This window comes from Corvus brachyrhynchos, unplaced genomic scaffold (genome assembly GCF_000691975.1).
Source record: "Corvus brachyrhynchos isolate BGI_N302 unplaced genomic scaffold, ASM69197v1 scaffold27, whole genome shotgun sequence".
In the NCBI taxonomy this organism is placed as follows: domain Eukaryota; kingdom Metazoa; phylum Chordata; class Aves; order Passeriformes; family Corvidae; genus Corvus; species Corvus brachyrhynchos.
The window spans coordinates 1002938-1027471 of record NW_008239139.1 but is presented as its reverse complement, the minus strand read 5'-3'; the positions used below and the strand labels follow the sequence as shown (position 1 = coordinate 1027471).

The window sequence follows — 24534 nt, the reverse complement described above, 5'->3', positions numbered from 1 at the left end:
TGTGTCGTGAAACTCCAGCCAAGGGATCCCAAAGTTTTATAAATTGACAAGCTAGCTAGACTTTAATTAGTGTAGGGGAAAAGTGGTTCTTTATTTGTTTTTGCTTCATTTGTGTAATTTATATGGAACACCACTGGAAGAAGTAAAAGACCAGCACAACTGGTTTTACTTAGCTTAATGCACAGGCAAAATATTCTTCCAGTTACACAACTAGAAAGGGAAAAAATCTGCAAAGCCACATATATTATCAGCTGAAATTTGCACCTTATAAACAAGATCTGGTTACTTGACCATGCCACTCAGATGGAATCTAAGGCCAAAGCAGCAAGGTGTTCACGTACTTTCTGTTTCCTCAGAGCCCTTTGTTTCTTTTTCTAAGCCCCACTATTCGTATTCTTTGTACACCCAGCACAAGGAAAACGTTGTTTCAGCCCAGCTAAACATCCTTAGATATTTGTTCAGGAAACCTTCTCATTTTTCAAAGGAGAGAAATACAGAGCGATACTGGAGAAACTGTAGCTCAAATAAATAAACATCCCAAGATTTTTGTTAGGAAACCTTTTCCATTTTCCATAGCCATAAACGCAGAGCAATGCTGGGGAAAAAAAACTAGTTCATCAGCATAGCCACCTCTCAGCTATCTCTGTTCATAATCCTTAGGATCTGAAGAACAGAACTCCTCCAGCCTAATGATCGACATGCTAAGGAATTATTTAGCAATCCTAGGCAGATATTTTCATTTCAAAATAATGGAGTTGCAAGTAGATCTGTAAGAGCACTTGTCTAGGAACATGCAGAGACTCCTCAAGGTTTTAGTAGAGGAAATGAAGTGTTACAGTGCCTCCAGCCTACTGAAGTGAGAGTGAATGCCCTGTTCCCAGATCACAGTGCCTCCATCCTCTCAGCACCCTCCTTTCAGATACCTAACTGCATAGAGTCATTAAAGTCTCTATCCTCCCAGCTGCTGGAGAGAGCGATGGGCTGAGGAAATGCTGGGTGCTCACAGTGTGGAGAGGAGGCGTGAATGAATCATTTAGTCTTTGTTGAAAAGGTCAAGCCGGGGACTTCCACGTCTCTTTAAAGTAGTTAATCAGTGGGATAACCTAAACATGTACTTACAGGAATATTTCTTTCTGGTTTTTTTCCCTCCTCCCTGCAGGTCCCAAGGGAAGAAGGAGGAAGCTGTAATCTTGCTGCGGGACTCCATTAAGTACGGCCCAGAGTTTGCAGATGCTTACTCAAGCCTGGCCTCACTGTTGGCTGAACAGGTAACGGGGATGGCTCGGGTCCTCTGCCTTCGTGTGCATGCACTGCTGCCACAGCCACAGCACCTCCTGCACCTCCCACCCTCACCTCGCTCACACGTGGTGGCAGGCGTGGGTCCACGCTGTCTGCACAGAGCTCTCGGGCTGCTCTACAGATGGCTTTTCCAGGATGGGAGGCAACTCATTCACAGTGAGTAATTACACCCACATGGTGTGGCTCTGAATTAAATCACTGCTGAAGTTGTGAGTAAATCCCCTCTCTGCGGCTCCCTGCATCTATGGAGAAGTCTTAATCCATTGCACCTTGAATGTTGTGACAGCAGGAGAGGTGAGTGCTTCCCCTCGCGCACACACACACACACACACACGCCTACACAGATAACCTTGAGATTGCATTATAAATCATCCCAAAAGTAGGAATTGTTAGAAGCCAGGTGTCCTCTGCAGCCCAGATCCTGCCTCTTGCATGCACACACAGGGATACAGCCCCTGATTACCGTGGTAGATGACCATGAGCAGGGAGTGAGAAGGCTCCCTGGCTTTATGTTGCTCTTAATGAGTGGCTGTTCAATATTTTATTTAACCTCATTGTTCATGTGCCTCCAGGCCTTATTTACTGTGCATGGCCCAGGCTGTGCTCTGGAGGCAGGATTACTCATTTCCTCTCAGGCCTGTTCCCCATGCTCATTACTCAGGCTCTCCCTACTCTCTGTAGCTAGGTAGTTTATTTCTACAACATCCCTGTGAGGTGAAATATCGTCCCCACAGAGGAAAAGAGAACTTGAGGCACAAAATCCTTGAGTTCAGAAGGAGCCATGAGGTGTGAGTGCCCACACTGAGACCACCAAGCCCTCCTTCCCTCCACACCTGCAGCAGCAGATGAGGGATGCTGTGCTTTGTGCTGTGGTCCCTCTCTGGGGCTGTGGGGGTGGATGATAAGGTCCCTGTAACTGCACAGCTCCAGCACACCTCTGCAAACCTTTTGAAAACTGATTTTTTTTCTCCTTCAGTTTTCAGATCTAAATGTTCCATAGCATGGGGTGCTGAAGCTTTCTTTAAAGGTTGCTGAATATAAATACAGACAAATCAAAATGGTATCGTTTGCTGTTCTCCATTATTCTGGTTAGTGAAATCTTCTCTCTGTAAGGGAAGGGGATACATTTCAGCAAAAATATAGGCAGAGGTCTTGTTTAATCTTCTTTAATGATGTAGGCACTCTGCAAAACTCACCTATGATGTATGTGAATTACTGAAAGGTGTTCTATTTTATTTTCCTTTTTAAGAGTATTTCAAATATTATCAATATTATCTGCAGGGATCTCAAAATATAGTGTATGAATTTAAAGATGAGCCTTGTTGAATGGGAACTCTGCTTTGAATAAGCCCATCAATGAAGAGTCTCCTGCAAGTACAGGAAGTGACTTCTCTGCAGTAATACCTGGTTTTAATATTAATTGAAATTATTAATTAGAACAATCGATTGCAAGGTCAGCAGAGCAGTAAAACCATTATGGAGTCCCGAGACCTTCTGCCCAAAGCAAATGCCATTAGTAAATCCAGCAATAATTCATCTCTCTTACATATGGATTGTTCATCCTCTTGTGACTTGAGTAAGTGGTAGGGAAAAAAGGTAGTTAGTAAAATTTTCTCAGAAAACAGTGATTTTTCTGCAGACTTTTAACACTTTCTCATGTTCAGCCACAGCATGACTACTTGATTGTGCACCTCCTGCCTCACACACCCATCCTAGTGACCCCAGTAGGGTCTGTCCTGCAATACCTGCTGCTGCCCATGGCTGGGAGCTGCACAGTCACACCCTCCAGGGGTACAGGCAGAAGTTTTGGCATCTTCAGCCCAAAGGATGATGACAGGAGCCCATTTTTTCAGTTTTGGGTTTTCCTCTTTGTCTGAGCAATAGTGTTGAAAACGACTAAAAGTTACAAAAAGTGGGTTTTTGTCTCATTGTGGCCCGGAGCTGTGTCACAGCTGTAGGGGTATCTGTGAGGCCAGGCAGGATGGCATCACTGTGGAGCTTTGGGGAAGGGACCATCGGGTCCCTCTCGCTGGGATGTGATAGAAAGGGGCTGAAGTGCCAGGTTAAAATAACTTGCATGAGGTGACCGTGCCCATGACAACTTCTGCTTCTCCAGCTTTGCTCTAAGGCTGAAAGGGAAACGTGTGGACACAGTGAAATAGTGCCAGGATTGCCTTGGTCAGTCCTGCATGGCATGTTCCCCCCGTATTAAAGGGGATGAATCTGAAACAGGCCTTATGGTTCCTTCCCTTCTACGCCTGGAAAAAGTGCTGCTAGGAGGAATGTCTCAGGTGCCAGGGAATTAACCCATAACTTGATGTAATTGCCCTTTTCTCTCCTTGACAGCTGATTCTGAAGCCAGAGCTGACATGGGAAACACCACTACTGCATTGTACAGAACAGTTTGGCTTGTTTGTGCCTTTTATAAATGCTTGCCTTTCTGAGTGCTCTTTCTGCTTGCAGTTGTAACTCAGTTGCACTGTACTGCAGTTTTCCTTGATTTCCATGATCACTGGTAACAGAAATCAAACATTTTCGCTGCCTGTTTTCACAACATTCTAACACCAATTCCCCACAGTTTCCCTTCTTCCCAGCTTCAGTTCCGTCCATCATTGTGTGCTACTTGGTGGCTCTTTTCAGGCCCTAGTTTCAACTGGTTTTGTATGTGTGTTCCTTAGAAAACAAAACTGTTTAACCCACCTTGCTGCAGAGGAGAGCCTACTCAGTCATAACCAAACTGGAAAACCGAGCCTTATGAAAAACAGACTTAAAAGCCTGGAGTTCAACTGAAAGATACTCATATGCATAATTTTTTTAATATCATAAAAATCTCATACATTTTTTAAGACAGTCTTCTGAGTTTTGTGAGGTTGATGAATGTTTCATGAAGATCTGGGAGTGGCATTATTAAGTGTTAATGAGAAGCAAGCCTTGATGAAGTTAGAGCTCTATTTCTGCTAAGAAGAGGAGAGGCTGAGGAGAGAAAGCTCTGGGAGGAATATCAGGTTCCACCCTTGCCACTTTCTGACCGTGCTTAATGCAAACACTTTGTTAGATTGGGCAATGAGCCTGAGGCATGCAGGGTCAGGATGTTAGGTGCCAAAAAAGCAATGCAACCACGATAAAAGTGCTAAAAGTGCTCAATATTGGTAAATGTTTTGTACACTCTAATCCAGCATGGAACACTAATCCAGTTTAACACAGCTCTTCCTTGCTTTAAAAATCAGGTTTATGATTAGTAAATAAAATAAGCTGACATACGTGCATACAAAGCTGCATTCATTGGCTGAAAATTAAAAGCAGAGGAAAAGAAAATAATACATGAATCTTGGAAAATATGCACGAAAAATTGCTTTTCATTTTAGTCAGTTCTGATGATCACTATAGTTTTCCTGACTCTGCAGGATAATGTTGTCAAATTCACATCAATTTATCCAAAATTTCCGAAGTTAAGCACTTTTTAAAAACGTGTTTCTGTGCTTCATTGCACACTTATCCTTTTTGCTGGCTGACCTTTATCATGTAAATGTGAAGGGACTTAACAGTGGCAAACCGTGTGATTGTGTGATCATGTCATACTCTTTCAGTGCAGTTCATTCCAGCTCTCCAGTTCTGAAATAGGAAGTGAGAAAAGAGTCCTCACATTGTGCAGCTGTGGAGCAAAAGCTGCTGTCAGGTACAGATTTTAAATCCAGGGCAAGCCCAGGGAGTTCTGCCATTTGCAGGCCTTGAGGAGAGTCCACAGCGGGGAGTGGACCAACCTTTTATTTCAGTGTGGGTTCATTCCCAAGCATGGATCTGCCCTGGGAGCTTCAGGCCCTCCTCAGTGAAGAGCCTGTTGGCTGATTTTGCTTGGGAGCATCGTCGGGAGGCCGTGGAGTTTGTCACTGTAGGGCTGTGCTGCTCAGTGGAAGGGGAAGAATTGAGGAAAGCATCTTTGGTGCTGGAGGCTTGCCTACCACCCCTCTGCACCGTGCCTGTCTCTTCTGTTCACAGCCTCCTTCCACAAACACACCCGACAGCCGAGCTCTGAGAGTGGGGGGAAGGAAGGAGCCCATGCTGGTGAGCATGCAGGCAGTGGACACACATGGTCTGACTGAGGGAAGTGAAAACCTTTCTAAGTTGCTCTTTGATCCAAAAGAGAAATGTGGTCATTGTTTCAGGACTGGGCTGCCCGTAGCTCAGGCTAGACAGAACCCAGCCAGTCAGATGCTTTCTGTAGGCAGGGTATTCCCAAAGAAAAGATCTGTATTTTCTAGAAATGTTCAGCATCAACAAACCTCCTTGAAATCTATGCAAAATGAGGGCTCAGTGCAGCTGGGGAATCAGCATGATGGCGTGTCCCATCAATCCCAGTGAGCTACACCTCACACATTGACACCACCTGGTTTTAATCTGAATCTTTTCCGATTTCCCCCACTCTTTCACCACCCTCCATCTTTCTCCAGCTTCCTTTATCCCCCTGCACTTGCTCCCTAGCCATCGCACACAGCAAGCTTTCATTCTTGTATTTTCCTCACTGCTTAGGGAATGAACAGCACAGCTCCAGAGGGGGAATGTTAGCCAGCGAGATGCTCATTAAACAAATAAATTAGAATATATCAGCTCCCAGAAGATAGATATTTCTCAACAGAACCCACACAATCCCTGTTGCTGTGTTTTTCCTGGCTGGGCGTGTGCCCAGCTGGGGTCTCACTGGCATTGCACAAGCACCACCTTTTCCAGGTGTTTCACAGGTAGCTACCTTTGGAAAGGCATGGGGGAAAGCTGTCTGAATTGTTCTGGGACACTAGCTGGCAGCTATATTACATCCATGCCCTGGGGTAAAATTTTGGCCTGGAAGGTGGGGTGGCTGCAGGTGCCCTGAGCTCCCTGTGCAGCGAGGGAGCTGTCACAGAATGCAGGTGTGCAGCAAATGGTGCTGACAACCTTTCTGCCATTGCTAAGAAATCTCCTTCTCTTTTAAGGAACGGCTTCAGGAGGCTGAGGAGGTCTATAAGGCTGGCATAGAGAATTGTCCAGAGAGCTCCGATCTGCATAACAACTACGGCGTTTTCTTGGTTGATACTGGTAAGTGAGAGGACCAAGGGAGTTTTCCCTCTCTGCCTTCTTTGCTTTGATTTATTTTATTCAGCAGTACACATCTAAAAGGGTGTCAAAAGCTTCCAAGGCAATAGATGTTCCTCCACGGTAGCTTGGAAATAAATATCCCCATGCTGCTGAGGGGGCACAGCGCACTGGAATTCGTAATCAGTGCAGGCACTGTGCAGCAGGAGCGTTCAGCCCTGCTGTTCCCTTCAGTGTTTCTCACCATCTTCACACAGGCAGTTGCCCTCTTCAGTGTGAGCTGGGCAGCACCCTGACAGTACTGCCTTTTTTCAGCAAGGCATGGCCACATCAAACCAAATCACAGGCACACAAATGGATCATTATGGTCTCTGGAGCATGTGCAGCCCTACTTTGTGACAAAGCAGCTCTTTGACTGTAAGGGTTAAGTGCCACCACTATAGAAAGGAACATGGCTTTTAAACCACAATCATCTGTGAAAGCAAAACCTTATACACTGTGGGGTGAATTGATTTTTCAGGAGCTCTGTAATGGCATCCTTTATTTTCTGGGCTCCTGGTTCCCATCCAACTTCCTTGGCGCTTTCTGGCATTCACATAACAACAGAAACGTCACTTTAATTGCCACCTTTTATTGACAGCTTTATGAGCAAGGCTAAGTTTGACAAATGACTGTTGGTTGTCTCAATGTTGTCCCTACAGATCAGAGCCAAGACTCAGTGATGAAATAGCGTAGGCTTAAAGTGTGTGCTTGCCACCCATTCTTTACCTATCACGTGTGCCCAGCTCCAGTGGTGCTTGGGAGGAAGGGATGATGGTGTCTGTCAGTCTGCAACTGGCTGTTCTGCCTCTGAGCTGACACTTGGCCATCACTCTCCTGTAGTACCAGTGTGAAACAAACACAAAACCAAAATCAGTATTCATAGTCAAAAGAGGTGTCATGGCATTAGCAAAAGAGGTTGAGGTTCTGAATTTGGGCCCTGGCAAAATTCAAGCTTGCAAATAATAAAAATTCCTGCGTGATTTTCCTCTGATGTTGTACTCATCTTTGCTTGCCAACCCAGATAAACTGTCCTATTCCTGCCAAAATTTGTGGTTCAAATGCAGTGCAGAGCACTTTCTGGTTTTTGCACTTGTGTACCCTGCCAAAGTCAAAACTATCGTTTCCTGGTTTACTCCTATGCGTCCCTACACACAAACAACTGGAAAAAAACCCACTGACTTTTGATACTTGGGGCATGATGTGTCAATAACCCTCCTAGAGACATGACAAGGCGTGGAGGAAGCGGCTGGTGGTGAGCCTGTCACAGGCTGCGCTCTTTGCCGGCGGCACAGGGAGATGCTGTGAAGCACCACGCCAATTACCTTGCAGGGTTTTGTGCAACAAGCCTCCAGCAAGTGTTGGCTCTGGGGAGCCACAACTCCAGACAGCTCTGCAGTGGTCACAGACACTCTGTGTCACCCTTAACGATGCACATTACCCGTGTGCTGAGCAGGGGAAGCGCGGCTGGCTGAGGGACTGAGGTGTATGCCCAGCTGCTTCCCAGGATGTTTTGTAGATACAATTTTCAAAAACATCTGCCTGCTCAGTGGTGGGGAAAGATCGAGGCTGCTGCTGGATGTTTTGAAAAAGTTGTACCTTGAACAAAATGTCCTCAGCCTTGGGTGAATCTTAAACACTTCTAAAGTTGTACCTTGAACAACATGTCCTCAGCCTTGGGTGAATCTTAAACACTTCTAAATCTCTCCACAGACGTTCCTCCTCTCTCCTGTAATGGACACGCTGAGATGTGTCTGTGTAACTTTTAAGTTGCATAGATGGTCTCAGAAAAAGTGAACTAGATCTGAAAAACTGTGGAAAGAAAATTCCCACAGCAGCATGTTCAATGCCCCAACATGCACTGGCTGTTTTCGAGATCTGTTTTCCAGCTCGAAATGGAATTAAATACATTGTGAAGTGAATCGGTTTAAAAAATGCCAACACTGAAAAGCTTTGTTGGTGGACAAAGCTGTTTGAATATTGGTTTTCATCAGGAGATTATCTGGTCTGGGGTTTGCAAACCAATTAAATGAGCCCTGGGATTAAAAACGCAATATTTGCACTGCTGAATTGCTGGAACTTTATACTTTTACCATTATTTAGCTAAATAAAAATATGGTATTGAAAGTGGAACTTTAGGCATTGGGGTGGTGATCTTGCACCTCTCTTTTTGCTTGTATTTTGTTGTGGTGCTCGGTGATGTCATGGGCTGCAGGACCTTGCACATTTTCACACAGCGAAGCAGTGCCACCCAATGGCTCCTATGCAGCACAGAGATGGTGCCTACGTGCACCATCTGCACACCTCTGCTCTGGGATTTATTGCCCTGAGTGGGAATTAGCTGGTCCCTGGCAGCTACTCCCAGTCCTGTTGAGCAATACACAGAGACTGAGCTGGAGCTCAGAGCAACACAGCAGAGGTGGAGAGAGTAGTCTCTGTTTGGAGAGAGCTGAAACTCTTTGCGGTTCTGGTGGTGGTGTGGGGAATACTGGGTGGCTTGTTCTCCATTCTTCATTGTCCATTTCTCCAGTGGGCCAGGGTGAAAGGATGCTCCACCAGGAGATGGCACATGTGCCCCAGCCCCTTCTCTGAGGTGGGCTCTGTCCTTAGCACAGGGGTTTTGTCCCCACTGCTGCAAGATCAGAGGGTGCTTTCAGCCAGGAGTCGTCATCTTGTGACTGTATCCTCAACTTGCAAAAACCCGCCCCTAGAGAATCTATTTCTCAGGATTGTCTGAATATTGAGGCCTAAATCTTAGTTTGGACAGCAGTGTCTCTTACGCTTACATTCAAAAGGCTGAGTCAGGATTTCTTTCTCAAAATGTTTCCCATGCATACAGCAGTAGGTGAAAGAAAACCAGAACATTACTGGATGCTGAGTTTGAGACAGGGTTTTTCTGATGCACCAGTTTAATGGCTGTTCTCCTCTCCGGGGTCTCCCGAGCAAGCCATGTCCCACTACAGACAGGCCATCCTCCTGAGCCCCGCTCACCACGTGGCCATGGTGAACCTGGGCAGGCTTCACCGCTCCCTGGGGCAGAACAAAGAGGCTGAAGTGTGGTACAAGAGGTGAGGATTTGGGGTGGGAGACAGAGGGTTTCCTCCTGCCCCTGTATGGCTTGTCTCTGGTAAAGAGCTTCTGATACACGGATGTGTCACTGCATGCATGGGGTTTCCTCCCTTCATTCTTCATCTGTTTGAAACTAGATTTGGCTATTTTTGGGGAATGCTTGGAAAGGCAGCATGAGCTCAGGCAGTGTTGATTTCCCTGGACTATTCCCAAGCCCCCAGGATGGACACAGCTGCTTTTGGCTGGGGGGTGCTCTGATGATAGTCAGAGGTTTCTCGGTAGCATGGGCAGGTTGTATTACCACAACTCCTACCCCGCCTGAAGCTGCTCTATGGTTGCTGCACCAGTAACAGCCATAACTGCTGCACAGCTCAGCACCAAAGCCTTGGCACCATTAGGAACTCTGGCCCTTCCCAGCAATGTGCCAACAGGCAGGCCCTGACTCTTGGTACGCAGCAGGATGGACTGGGTGGGGGTACTTTTGCCTTCTTTTTGGCATATAGATTTGTGCTCACACTCCCCAAGTTTCATCACTGTCAACTATCCCCATGCCTGCTGCAGGTTTATGAGCACTTTGGAGGTGTCTCTTCCCCTTTCTCAGGTCAGGTGGCCAGAAGGATTACTGCTGTGGGCACACTCATCCCTCCCCAGGACTTGAAATTCGTGCTTCCCGGGTTGGGATGGTGCAGAGCTTTGATTCTCCATCCCAGGACAAGCCCACCTCGCTCTTCCACTTTGTTCACCACCTTGAAGCATCCCTTTTTCCCAAACTCCAGGGCTCTGAAGGTATCCCGGAAGGCTGAGATCCTGTCCCCGCTGGGGGCTCTGTATTACAACACGGGGCGATACGAAGAAGCGCTGCAGGTTTACCGGGAAGCGGCAGCGCTGCAGCCTTCCAACAAGGACATCCGACTGGCACTGGTGAGCCTGGGGCCAGGGCAGGGCCACGACACAGGAGCAGCAGCCACTGGGTGCAGCCCAGTGTATGACAGAGGGCTGAGCTTTTCAAGATCATGACTCTTTATTACGTGGCTCTGTTCCAGGCTCAGGTTTTGGCGATGATGGGGCGGACGAAGGAAGCCGAAAAGATGACGAACCATATCCTTAATGAGGATGCAGAGTGTCTGGAGTGCTACCGCCTTCTGTCAGCCATCTACAGCAAACAGGAGCTCTATGCCAAGGTACCATGGCATGGGATACCCTTGTCCCAAGGGCTCACGCACAGAGGTCAGGTTGAATTTTACAGTCCATCTCTCTGGGGACATGTCACGTGCCTCAGTGCACATCCAGTAGATTATTTCTTCACTAAAACCTTCAGTTTATCTACATACTAAGACTGAAGAGAAGCAGTGTGGTTTTCTTATCACTTACACCTCCTGCTGCTGTCAGGCCTACTGCCTGTCAGCCCCAGGCATTTAAAACTCTCATTTCCCTGTGTGTTAATGGCGTGGGGCAAACAAGGGAAGGAGGAAGACAACTCTTATGCTGGGAGTCCATAGTGGTGAGGAAAGAATGAGAACTGGGAAGGCACTGAATGGAAGGCACATAATGTCCTCTTGCTTTTTCACAGGCACTTGAAGCTATAGAAAAAGCGCTTCAGCTAAAACCAAAGGATCCAAAAGTCATATCAGAGCTCTTTTTCACTAAAGGAAACCAGCTACGAGAACAGAATCTCCTTGACAAGGCTTTCGAGGTATGATTGCTCTAAGACCTACCAGTGGTTTTATAGGCTAAAAGATGGAGTTTGCTCATTGTGTGTGAAAGTCCCTGGTGCATACACCCTGGCTGTTGGCCTTAGGAGCTCAGAGTGCATCACTGGTACAGAGAAAGCTATGAGGCAGCTAACTTTACCAGACCTAATTGCAACTTTTCTCCTCATTCCTGTATGGAAATACCGCTCCCTGCTCTGAGAAGTTAAGTACAGAATTGTGGTGGGATTGACCTTTGCTCCATCCAGCCCTAGCCACTCTTGCTGTCAGTGACCAGCTCCAGGTGGCTCAGCTGGAAGCTTGGGGACCTGTGAGGGCTCACCATGTTGTTATATCTCGCCTCAGAAGCCAATAACTGAGAGGTTGGCTTGTCCTGTGGAGCAGGATGCTTGACAGCTCAGAAATTTTGTTAGTATTAATAATAGTACAGAAGCAACCTGGTCTAGTGGAAGGTGTCACTGCCTGTAGGAGGGGAGCTGGAACTAGATAATCTTTAAAGTCCCTCCCAACCCAAACCATTCCATTATTCTCTGATTCAGAAAATATTATTTTGGCTGCTCTGAATATTCTCAATATCCCTAGAGATGTTTAATCCTGATTTGAAAATCCTTTCCTGTTGTGACAATGTAAAAAAAGTGCTGTTTGGCAGAGCCCAGAAGGTCCTTATTGCTTCTTCTCACACACTCAGTGTTAGTGGGGAGGGAAAGCACTGCCCTCAGGTCCTTGTGAAACCTCCACACAAGTGGCTCTACCACAGTCTGTTGCCAGCTCCAAATTAAAGCCTTGCAGATAAAGAGCAACCACATGGCTTGTAGTTGGCAGGCACTGTGTTTGGCACTGCCTAAGGAAATGACCCTGATGTGCAGGAGACCCCAGTGGTGCAGGGGGCAGGGACAGGGTTGCAGGTGTGGCTCCTTTCGCAGTACAGGAAAAACACACATTGGCAGGGAAAAGCTGGGAGATGAACTGAGCCATGAAGCAGTACATTATATGCCTCTGCTGCAGAGAAACTGAAATTCACTTTGTGCATTGTATGTAAGAGGAATTTGAATTACATTCTGAATGGCTTCAGGAGAGGAAACTGCGTTTCTCTTTCCCCTCCAGCATTGGTTTTGTTTGAAGAGTCAGACTCTTAACCTAGAAATGTGTCATGTTTCTGTAGAGCTATAAACGGGCAGTGGAGCTCAACCCAGACCAAGCACAGGCCTGGATGAATATGGGAGGCATCGAGCACATCAAGGTACGACAGGTTTGGTTTTCCTAAGCAGCCAGGTGCAGAGCCTACTACTCAGGACAAAAAGCTAAATTGGTTTCAGATTGCCAAGAGCTGCATGTTTGTGAACAGCAAGTGCCCTTGACATATTTTATCCAAAAAGGAGGGAAGTCTCTCCACCCCAGCTAGAATTCCTAACCAGGTTGCTTGGTAAAGCAAATCTCATATTTTAAGAGTGCAGGCTGCAAGGAACAACCTGCTCCTCTCTAAAGCTTTTCTGCTTCAGTTGTTGACCTACCTTAGAAAAATGTCACCGTGAGTCGACTTTTAAGGTTCTTCTCTACCTAATTAATTTAATAAAGATGTCTAATGCAGAATACTGGCATGAAATTATGGAAATAGACAGCCTACCCTGTGGTTGCTTATTCTTTTGAATACTTTAGCATATCATTATGATTTGGGTCTTAAGGAGTCACATTGTGTGATGTCCTTAAGCTGTCCTGCTGCCGAGTAATTAACTCTTCTGGTGCAACATAACAGAAAAATGTAAATCTATTTCTTGCCGTGTGAGTTTCATCAAATTTAGGCTAACAGCACTTGGTGATCTATTTAATAAAGAAGTATTACTTTTGTAAGCCAACAATGTCAAGTTTTTTAAACTCTGTTTCCCCTGTATTACGCTTCTCACCTTACCCTCAGAATGGACTTTGTGTGTGGAATGTGAATGAGATCTACCACTCATTTACTTTGTAGGGGAGCTACATCACTGCCCGTGACTACTATGAGAAAGCCTTACAACTGGTTCCAAACAGCAAGCTGCTGAAGGAGAATCTGGCCAAACTGGATCGCTTGGAGAAACGGTTCCAAGAAGCCCAGGAGAAAGACCAGACATAGCAATCAGTCACCAGCGGAAAGACACTCATGCCCCTTGGAGAAGAGCGTGGTGGAAGCCTGTTGCTCAAACTGATGCTGAAAGAACTTTGATAGGATTCAGAATTATGGAAGGCAAACTTTGAATGCATGCTTAGGTTCGACCAAAGTTACAGGAGACGCTCGGCTCCTGTGGGACATGCTGGAGCATGAATGAAAACCTTCCTTTAATCAAGATTTATGTCTAGGCTCAACCCATTTTGGTGACACCGGGAGTGTGGGTGGGACATGTACCTTCAATATCTTGGTTGTCACCAGGGAAAACATGGAGACAAAGCACTCATCCATTGCAGCAGGGGTGAAGTAGCACCTCCTGTTACTCCACACAGGCTGACCTCATCCGTGTAGAGCACCACTGATGGGCTTCATTGCAAGTGCTGCAGACAGGAAAGATGGTCATAATGGTCACATAAAAAAGGTTCCAAGGGGTTGATGCTGAGGAAATGGTGGCCACTTTTACAGCTCTAAATGTGACTTGAAAGTTATTCTAAAGAAAGGGGAAACTATTTAAATATCACCCTGGAAGGATGATTCTACAAGTAGGACAGATGATCCTTTGAGGGAAAACCTAGCCTGAATGTTTTACTCATTAGACAGTAATTTTGTAGTAATTCAGGTTCATGATGTCACTTTTGTCAAATATCATATGGGTTTACCCTTTGCCCTCTCCCTCCAGGCCAAATAATTATTACTCTGAAAAAAGTTGAAGCATCCAAAGGCAATGGGAAGCTCTAGGATTACTTGTCCTCCAGCTCAGCCCCCAGTATGGAAAACAAACAACCTATTTAATCAATATAGGAGGTAAAGTAAAGCCACAGACAGATTAGGGAACATTTCCTAGCCTGGAAAGGTATGAAGGAGGCTCTTTTATGGGTGTGCAGGGACAAAGCCCATTTATCATGGTGATAACACTGACAAAATACTTGGTCTAAGTGTTCTCACCACTCCCCTAAGAGATACAGAAAATGACCTATACCTGATCAGTCATAAATCTATATTTTTAAATACTGTGGTGGGAAAACAAATTCTCTTCAGAACTGGGGCTTTTATTTTTGAACTTTATTTATTTAACTTATAATAATCAAATAATTAATATATTTTCTCTGTTTTGTATGAATTGGGCAGTATCCTTCACAGCTGGCCACATGGCTGGGTGTTGTGACTCATATTGTCTGAAGTTAGAAAAAGGGAGTACCAACAAGGCGTGCTGGAATAATTCCCTCTAGTGATTCTAAGGCAAGTGGCTGCAGAGCACATGGGGCCACACTGGCCATGCAATAGCAGCACTTCTGCTGCTTCCACTGGGGTTTGCACCAGTTCACAGGGAGCGTTACTGGGATCCTGCTTCGTGCCTTTGGGTTTGGACATCAGGGTAGGTCATCAGTTTCTTCCTCCTGCAGCAGTAAACTGCTGGAAAAGTTCTTTTGTTTGAGCTTGAGTGTGGCCAGACCCTGCAGAAGAGCAGCCCAGGGTTTGGCATTATTAGTAAAGGACAGTTTAGATTAGGTGTGCAATGCCTTAAAACACATCTGTCAGGAAAAGCCTGTGTGGCAGGCACCCCTGTGCTGCCCAGATTTAGCTGGCCATGGCACCTCAGCACACTCCAGGTTCTCTCAGTGGGATGGTTCAGCCATGTTCTGGTGGATTGCTGGTTTCGTTTGAAAAGCCTGCTGTCTTGCTGCTGGTGGTGGTCAAATTGCTGAGGAATTATTGATGTGACTCCAACTGCGTTTGGAGCGCAGGTGCAGTCGTTGCCCTGCCAGGGCTAATGCCAGAGCCATGGCTGTGCACCCACTGAGACCAGGCAGGACTGGTCCCCACTGGCCAAGGACACCTTCCAGTGCCTACAGCTGGGCAGAGGTGGGAGGGAGAGACTGCTGGGGGGGGAAGAGGTGGCACCACAGGAGTTTGAGCTCTCTCCCTCCAAACCAGCTTCCCAGGGGAGCATTGGGATCAGAATAAGCAAGTTGTTTTGCTGGTGAATATTCTGCCCCCAGCCCAAGCAGCTTACTTTACTTTACGGGGCTGGGGGCAGGTTTGAGCTCCTGGGGCTGGGCAGCAGCCCTCTCTTTTTTTTCCACACGACTGTTGTGGCTGTGGACTGGCTGAACTGACATTTCTGCAGGTCCCCAGTGCAGGTGCTCTGCTGGACACCATGCACAGAGTAGCTTTGCAGGGCGCTGGGCTGGCCAGGAGATGGAGGTGGGATCATGCCAGCACAGTCCCACGGGATGGGGAAAACAAGGTTGCAATGGCCTCTGACAGCAGTCAGTTCCCTGTCATGCACTGCAAGGTTGTAGATGGTTCCTTACTGGGATATTCAGCGGTACCTGGGCCAGAAAGCTCTCTGCCTGTCCCCAAGGTGAGCCTCCCTTTGGGGCAGCTTCTCCAAAGCCCCATGTGCCCAGGCTGGCTGTGGTGCAGTGCATTTGGGGGCTGGCAGAGCAGAGTTTGGTGCAGCCAGCCCTGACAGTGGTACCATGCAAAGCCCCCCAGGGAGGAGGCATCTGCAGAGTGCTCTAACAGCCAGCTGAAGCTTGGGGAGTAGTGTGGGGAGAGATATGCCTCCTTTAAAAATGTGTATCAACGATAAACTGCCTCATAAAGATATATTAAATAAATACTATATGTTCTACAGGCCTCACTGTAGTGTGTGGCTTAAAATTGTGGCCAATGGAACCTATTTTTTCAAATACAGAAGTTGTATTTTTTATAGCAATGCTTCATGAGGGGGAAGACTTAGTTTTATGTTTTTTAACTTCAGCTTAAATCTTAGTTTGTCTTTCCTGAGAGACCTGGTAGAAATCATTGTCTCCTCCTTGTCCTAAAACCTGATCAAAGCCATCTTGACCTCCTAAAATTGGTGTATGTGTAGAAGTATAATACAGCTTTGGATGCCCCCCTCCCAGATCCTGGAGAAGGACTGATTACCATTTGTGCAACACTGTCTCACTTGCAGAAAATGGAGGAAGATGAGACCATGCACCCAGTAAGGGAGGGGGTTTGGTTGGAAGGCAAGGCATATCCACTTGCCTGAATTGGGCAGACAGCATATCCAGGGATTTTAATGCCAGTTGAACCAGTTTACATTTCTAGGCTAAAAGGCCAGCTCTCCACATTTTAGAGCTGGGTTTATGGTAGTTGGAGAGAGGAGAGCTCAATAATGAGCCCCACATTCCTGAACCAGCACTTTATACCCCATCTATGCAGGATGACAGTCTGCAAACTGGCAGCAGATTTGGAGAATGGCTCAGACCATGGGCTACCCGGGCAGTTAAACCCTCGTGCAGTTCTGAGCTGACTCCCTGTTCTGTTGGCACCCATGCTGAAACCCTGTGTTTGTTCAGGGCATAAATCATGTCAAAGGTTTACTGCAGGCAAAATAGAATGGAGTGTGATGTGAAATGGGTTACCTCCACCAAAACGGAATGCTATTGTGAAAGATAAATCGAGCAACTTACCTTGGGATAACTTTATATTATCTTAATTAATCATAGGAAATGTTCTCTTCCTCTAGCATTGCGCAGCTTCTAAAATAATGAGTTATAAATACATTGTTTTCTGCCAACTCCAGTGCTCAGCATGGTTAGCAGAGATTGCAAATTAATAAATGGCTGAAGATCTGTTTGGTGGGGGAGAGTTCATGCTCTCTGCAAGTTGCATTGGCTAAACCTCAGTGCTCACTAATATTAAAGCAGAGAATTAATGGAAAGCTGGTTAGGACTCTCATGTAATCACTGTGCATTTTAATCCTAAATGAGAAACATAATAATTGTGCTGCTTTTTCCTTTCCCCATGAATAATATTTGCAGCTGATGGATTTTATTTTGTTGCTTATTTAAATCCCAGCATTCTTTGCTTCCCTCCCTTTTCTACCCCCCAGGATAAATGATGCAGTGGGGGACATTTTCTTTCTCTCATGGACTCCTTGGACTAGATTTTCCTACAAATGTGCAGGCAATTTGTTTTGGCCAAACAGTAATTGAATGCAGCAGTGCAAATGGCCTTCATTCCAGAGATCTTGAGGAGGACAGGGGGCTGTCCATGCATGCATGCGGGTAGAGAGAAATGTAAGTAAAAAAAAATCCAAAAGAAAGAGCCTAACTTGCAGGGGAGGCTGGACACCCCTAAAATGATCTAAAAACTATGAAAACTTCTCCACAGTTAAGTAAACTGTGTATGTATCTGGCCAGATATGGTGTACAATATTTGGTGAAAGAAGATAATTGTCAGTCTAATTTATTAATTCAGCAATTTAGAATAACCTTATATGGTCTTTTGCCCCACCTGTCCTCCAGCTCAGTGAAACTGAAGCTGGTGTATGATTAAGTCTCTTCAATCTTTATGTGATTAAGTTGACCAAGTGCTCAATTTCTATCTTTCATATATGCAATTATGCACAAGATTTTGAAAAAATTAGCCCTTAGAAGGCTTTTTGCCCAAGCTTCAGTCTCTTGAAGCAATTTCAAAATGCACCATTTTGCTTTCATGTACATTTAAACCCAGCAGCAAAAGAAAAAAAAAAAAAAAAGAAAAGACAAGAAAAAGAAAAAAAACAGCGCTTGGCATTCACTGGTGTTTTAATGTGGCAAAGTTGCTTCAGGTAACCTTGATAACTTTGTGCAAAAGTTCATTGCCATGTTTGTACTGACTTGCTGAAAATTTTTTCTTCTAGAAAATACCCCCAGTGGTATCCTCTGTAAAAGTTATGGTTTCTACAGCTGTATTACAGTAGAAATTTCTGCCTGAAGTGGATGTCACACTGCTTGTTCCTCTCATGCAGGAGTTGTTTGCATTGCCTGTTGTTCACATAGTTCTTATTTCTGTACCTACTTTTTTAAAATTTGCTGTGCATATCTTTTTAAAAAAGAAAAAAACCAAACAAAAACAAACCCACGAGGAAACAGCCTGTGGATTAGAAATATTTTAAAAATAAATTCATTCTTAGCAGCAGCTGGATGTATGTCAGTGATGCAGGAATTTGCAAAGTCTTTGCTTTTTTCACTGTGGGATTTATGGCTAGATTTCACATAAAGGAGTTATGCTCGAAATCTTTGCAGAAGAAAATGTATGTAAATGTCTATTTTATATAAAAAGTAAGAAAAGTAAGTGCTATGCTTGGTTTTGTTCTCTTCCTTTAGGACCAGCCATGAACAAGTTCTTCTGGAGGTGGAAGGGCCAAAGTTTCTTACATTTTATTTTACTTCCCCTGAAGTCCAGGTTATTGGTCATGTAGGAGCAACTATGCAGCATATGTGCTTGAATCTGGACATATAAAAATATTCAAACAGGCATTTTTTGGAGCCTGAGCATGAGAAAAGATGTGGGCTGGTGATGTGGTGCTCATACAGTCTTGATGACTGGACATATTAAACTGACATAAGCTCTTCATGTCATGCTTTATGCCTCTTGTCAGGAATGCATCAACAAGTCCACAGAGTGCAAAGAGAAAAAAATAGAGGTTAAAAAGAAACTAATTTTGTTGTAAATCCCTTCTTCCTGACACACATTCCTAGATGCTCCTGCATGTTTCTAGGGTTTGAGTTCACTCAGGGGACAGTGATGGTGATAAACACCTCTGTTGAAAATGGACCTGAAAGAGAATCAAAAGCCCTGAACACATGCCATGGTGTTTCCTGCCGTCCTGGTGTGTGCAAAAGGCTCTGTAGCATGAAGGGGAATTGCACACTCTGAAGTCAGGCTGTACACCCTGACGTTCTCCCAGATCCCAACAATGAATCTTCTACCCAGTGCCCACCTAGGTCCCTGCAAGGCCTGAGGCACCTCAGGTCCGCTGGCAGTGATGAGGGGGGACATTAGATCCTGCTGCTGACCATGAAAACAGGCAGCAAACTACAAACAGGAGAGCCCAGGGAGGCAGGAACTCCCAGTGAGACATGATTGGAGAGTCTCCAAGCCCCCCTGTGTTGCAGCTCTGCAGCCTCAGCTGCTGAAACTGATTGGGGCTGATTAAAGGGGCTGGTTAGGTGGGAAGGAAGCTGTTCCTCCTGTGAGATGCAGAGTATAGTCTGGGCTCCAGCAGTGGTTGCTTTTCCCAGGCTGTGGTGGGAGCAGGCCTTCTCTCTGCTTGTGGCCCTTCTTCATCTGTGTGGTGAGTCCTGTGCGTGGTCTGTGGGGGCTACGGCAGCAAGCATCGCTGTCATCTGCTCTCCTGAGGTACCAAACAAGTGAAAGTAGCCAGTCAGTTACCACAGATTGTGCCAGGGCTTGGTGTGCTTGCCCTGGTGAGTGATTTTTAGGCTGCTCGTGCTGTAGCTGTGCTGGGACTGGAAGCCTGTTACACCTTCTCTGTGTGGGTGCTGCTCACCACAGCCCTCCTTGGCTGCTGTGGCAAGTGACCCATTCCCTGTGCAGGCTGCCCAGTCATCCCCTGGCTGTTCAAGAAAGACAAACAGCTTGGTCCTGCTGAGTTTGATAACTGTTCTCTCTAGGGCACCAGATCAAGCCCTTCTTGTACATCCTTCTGCAGTGGCTAATGTATTCATAACTCCCTGTCTGGCCTGTTCCTACACCCATGTGAAAATGTATGTCCTAGGGATGCTTTTAGGCAAGAGAGGGAAATAAGCACTAGACAGGTTGTGAAGTGGTTCAAGCCAGGCAGGAGAATGATTATGTTCAGAGTAATTTACTCTGGTAATGAACAAGGAGCTCGAAACATCTGTCCTGCTGAGGCAAGAGATGGGGTAACCAGCTAGCTGCCATTCCTCCCACCCTGCTCCAGTATGATGCTGGTCCTTCTGCTGCTGCTAATGTCATTTCTCTCACCACCTAAGGGAATGGTGTTTTCTCCATCATTTACCACCTTGATAAAGTCTGTTTATTTTCTGCTTCACTAGTGGACTTGCTGCTATAGCAATAATCACCACAGTCTCTTACTGGAAAAGCCAGTCAGCACCAAGGGATATAGGGAGAGTTTGGTCCAGGTCAGTGGCTTAGAAAATTGTGCCTGAGTTTTGCAGTGGTCAAGTGCTTTGAGAGGTTGGTCTGAACAGGGCAGCTGAGCCCCTCTACAGCCTGGAGTGCCAGAGGAGTTGTGCAAGGTTCCCCACAACCTTGTGGGGTGAGTCCCACTGGTTACTGCTGAGGTCATGGAGTGCTTGGTGGTCTGGGTAGAGGAGGATGATGTGGGCTCCTCGGTGCACTGGCACTCTGATACGGTGGTGTGAGAAACTGGTGAGCTTTCTATTGCCTGTCAACCTTAATCAAATAGCATCACCTTCAAGCCTACACAAAGGGTATGAGCTCCAAAGTTAAGGAGGGCTGGAGTGGTGTCATTTTGGATTCAGTCTTGTGGTGACTCAAGTGAATTATTCCAGGCTCTCACCAGAGCAAACACAGTGTGAGTACCTCCTAAATTGTGAGCATTGTATTGCTTATGTTTGCACGGCTGGGAACTGAGATCTTATCCCAGCCTTGGCTTGGGAGAGGCAGGGGACCCCTCCTATTGGCATGAGGAATACATCAGACAGCAGTGATTAACAGAGCGATTTTTAGCTGGTGCAGATACAGGCCAGCTGAAAGGAATGGAGGAACAGCTGCTGTCCTCTTCTCAGCAAAGCAGCCAGAGGCCTGATACTACCCCTGTCCCAGAGCCCCCAGCCTGGAGAAGCAAACCTCTGGCTGGTAGGAGAAGTCGCAGTTCTTGTCTTTTTTCCTTGTGTCCCAGGTATTTGAGATCACTTCTTTCTGTATGATCCTGGCTGTGATGGTTGAGTTCTGGGCTGGCCCAGGAGAGCAGCACTCCCCTTGCTCCCCCACCCTGTGTGGGGTCTGCCAGGCCTGTCACTGTGCCTGTCAGTCCCTGCTGGGTGAGGACTGGAGGCATTTTCCCTAGAAAACGTAAATTGGGGATTGCCACGGATTTATCTCAAACTGCAGTTCAGTGAAGCATCTAAGCCTTAATCAGAGCCAGCTGTCCCCAAGTCAAACTGTCCCCATGCTCACTGTCCATATTACTAAGGCACGGCTGGTGCCAAAAGCGAGGTAAGAAAGCTGTGTCTCCTTGGGGTGTGTTTCAGACCAAAGCCAAGACTGGGGGCTGGGCCAGCTCAGTTCAGAGACAACATCTTTCATGATAACTTTACTGGCACAGGTTAAGTACCTCAGGGCACTTAAGGCATGGAAGCTTTTAAAAAGAAACTTTGAGTAGTCTGGTGAGGTCATTACAACCTGTTGCACTTCTTAACTTAATTTTGTAAGTCCCAGTTGCATTTCATTAAGAATAATTAGGCTACTGCATGAAATCTAAATTTGTTTTTTTTATGGCTGTGCACACACATCATGAAAGTACCTCACAGGAGACCTCAGCTTTGCACACATCAGCTTCTTGTAAAGAATTGCAATTTCTCTGTGTTTTCATTTATCTCCATATAATTGCCTTCAGCTTGGAGCTCAGAATGGAGTCAGGAAAGCTGTGGCACCTGGGATTTGTCTCATTAATTCCCTACCTGCCAGAAGAGCCTGAGGTAATGCATTTGAGCGTGTGGGGTCTTGTCTCACTGAAAAACATTCTTTTCTCGTGTCTCCGATGTAGCCTGAAGTGTTTGTCCCACTGACCCGGAGAGCCCAGAGGAGGCTCTGCAGCTGAGATTAATTGTTGGCAGACAGTTGGAGCCTGGAGGGCAGCCCTGGCAGGTCTGTGTTGCAGTGTGCTGCCCTCCTCTCTGGCAAAGGGGAGGAGAGGCAGACCACATCTCTTTTTCATCCTCGAATCACTGAATGCTGGTCACTCAGGAGAGGAAAGTCCTTTTTGCACAGCTTTCCAAGTCTGGTCCAGGGTGTGGAAATCTCCATGCTACCGTGGTTCTTTTAAGTGTCTCAGCCACTAATTAGAAATGGTTTTGTCTTTAAAAGACCCTGCTCACTTAAGCAGGCATCCAGAGGAGCATTTCTGAGGCAGGAGGAGAAGCACTGGTGATTCCTGGCAACTGTCCCATCATTCTTAGTAGTCATGTTGGCTTCTCTACTTTAAATGCAAGACCAGCTTCACAGGCCTTGCTAAAGACTTCTTAATGGGCCGGGACAATGATATAAGGGGCCCCTTTTATAGTCCATTATATTGTAATTGCAGACCAGTCATCTTCACATCTGTTTCTTGCCCAACTTGAGGATCATTTTTGAGGACTAATGCTGAATAATGAGAAAGTTGCTATGGTATAAAAATTTCAATGTGCAAGATTAACCTTCGCAATGAGGCACCTCCTCGTTTCTTCATTCCAGGCAAAACCAGTCAGTGCTTTTACTCTCCACTGTCATGTCAGTGCTGTCCCTGTGTTCCCATTACTGCAGCATTTGCATTGCCGGGCAATCCTGGCGTCAGACTTTGCTGGGAAGCACGGGAACTTTCCATTTCCAGTAAATAGCCTCCTGGGATTAAGGCTGAGCTGTGCCATTACTGGGTCTGTTACTTATGGCTGGAAGTGATTAGAAAATGAAAGTAAGGTTTTCCCTGAGTGGGGAAAAAAAATAAATCTTCATTTACTCGAAAGCACTGAGGCAAAGGCTCATGGTGAACCCTGGATACCTTGATTCAAAATGCTTGAGGCACGCTTCAGGGGCAGGCAGCCACAGCAAAGTGTGTGCCTGCCAGGCTGCCTGGACTTGCCATCTCCAGAGGCTGCATGGGTGAAATAGAGTGGTGGTAATTCAGTAATTAAACAGTAATTCAGCAGCTGGACTTTTTTTGTCCCACGCTGCAGTAGAGCACTTGCTGCATCCTTAGAGGAGGGTAAACACCTTCACTAAAGATCTGGTCTGCTGAAGATGGGATCTACTGTTCATCTGTTCATTGGGTAACTGCCCTGATAGTGGGTCTATCTACTAAATTGCTAAAAGAAATGCTGAATGGAAACTGCTGGAGCTGATTGCACTGAGTTTAACTGTGACATTATATTGCTTATAAAATATGCAGAAAAACCCTAATGGGCATACACTTGCCTAGTGTTAATTTAAGCTCCATGTAGCTGCCTAAAATAATCATAAAGCTCTTGGATGTAGGCCTCTGCTTATCTCCTTAAATGCACCGATAACAAAATTAGGAGGATTTACGGGGCCAAAAATATCTGGCAATCAGTTCCCATTGCTTTTAAGGCTTCTCACATGTCTTTTAGGATCCCAGACTGCAGGTAACCAAATCTGAGCTTGATGTTTCAAGGTCCAAAATGGCATGGAGGCTCTGTGAGGCCCAAGGTGAAGGATAAACTATCCTTTTCCCTCTACGGAGCTGGCAGCAATGAAATTTGCTGGCACATCTCCTGGCAGCTCTGTGCTTCCCAGGTATGAACAGTGGCTTGATGGATAGCAGATGAGAATATCCAGCCTTTGCAGCTGGAGGTCAGGGAATCCTCTGCGTTGCTAATGTGAAACCAGCCTGGCTGAAAGTCCTGGTACTGAAAGCCAGCCCCAGATCCCAGGGCAGGACCACACTGAAGGGTTGCAGACTCAGTGTTTCCTCAGTTATGCCTCAGTTCTTATTTAATAGCACAGTTGGGTTAATTCCTGTCCTAGGTTTTGATTAATTGTCCCAGAAGTTTATCCCTCAGTGTCTGTGCTCTGGCTCCACCTGTGCTTGCTTTGTGAGATTCCTGCGTGTCCTTGTGTTCCCCTCATACAAGGGTGCTGTTTCCTCCTCAGGTAGCTGCTGGAAAGCCCCTGGCTTCCCTGTGGCCATAGCCCTGGGCTATTAGCTAGCCATGGGCTGCAAGGGTGTTGCCCACCAAGGAGCAAACTGGATTAACTCCTGCTTCCAGTACTTCTGCAGGCAAAGGAAGAGCCTAAGGAAGCAACTTCAGGGTTTCAGCATTGGATGTGGCACAAGTCTCTAACTTCCTAATCTTTTCAAAGGCATCCCCTGTATCATAGAGAGATAAGATGGGTTGCAGCCAACCGGCCATGACTGCCTGTGGCCATGAGATGGCAAATCAGGCAACATCAAGTAACAATCTGTCACTGTCATGTCCCAAAACACTGGCTGAGATGGTGATGGCCTAACAGTTTGGCCATAATGGGAGGAGCAAGGGAAGTAAGACCAGAGAAATGTTCACTTCAGGGCTCAGACATCCTGCTAGGCAGTGTGAGGAAGGCTGCCTGAGGGCTGCCTGTGTGCCTGTGCTCTGTGGCTAAATAGAGGTGTCGCTAGGCACGGACTAGGCTTGACAGCATCTGTGGAAGCTACAGGGATCCCTGCTT

The 24534-nt window shown here is 46.2% G+C and overlaps 1 protein-coding gene across 1 annotated transcript in view; it reads left to right on the top strand.

Annotated features, from left to right (window-relative positions):
- Nucleotides 1-18435, top strand: part of TMTC1 (transmembrane and tetratricopeptide repeat containing 1) — a 138205-nt gene extending 119770 nt beyond the window's left edge. Inside the window, exons 13-20 of the mRNA XM_017739963.1 lie at nt 1160-1268; nt 6267-6369; nt 9338-9473; nt 10251-10395; nt 10518-10655; nt 11045-11167; nt 12346-12423; nt 13150-18435. Of these exons, the coding sequence (XP_017595452.1) occupies nt 1160-1268; nt 6267-6369; nt 9338-9473; nt 10251-10395; nt 10518-10655; nt 11045-11167; nt 12346-12423; nt 13150-13290 (973 nt within the window). The 3' untranslated portion in view covers nt 13291-18435. The remainder of the gene's footprint in view (nt 1-1159; nt 1269-6266; nt 6370-9337; nt 9474-10250; nt 10396-10517; nt 10656-11044; nt 11168-12345; nt 12424-13149) is intronic.
- Nucleotides 18436-24534: the final 6099 nt, after the last annotated feature.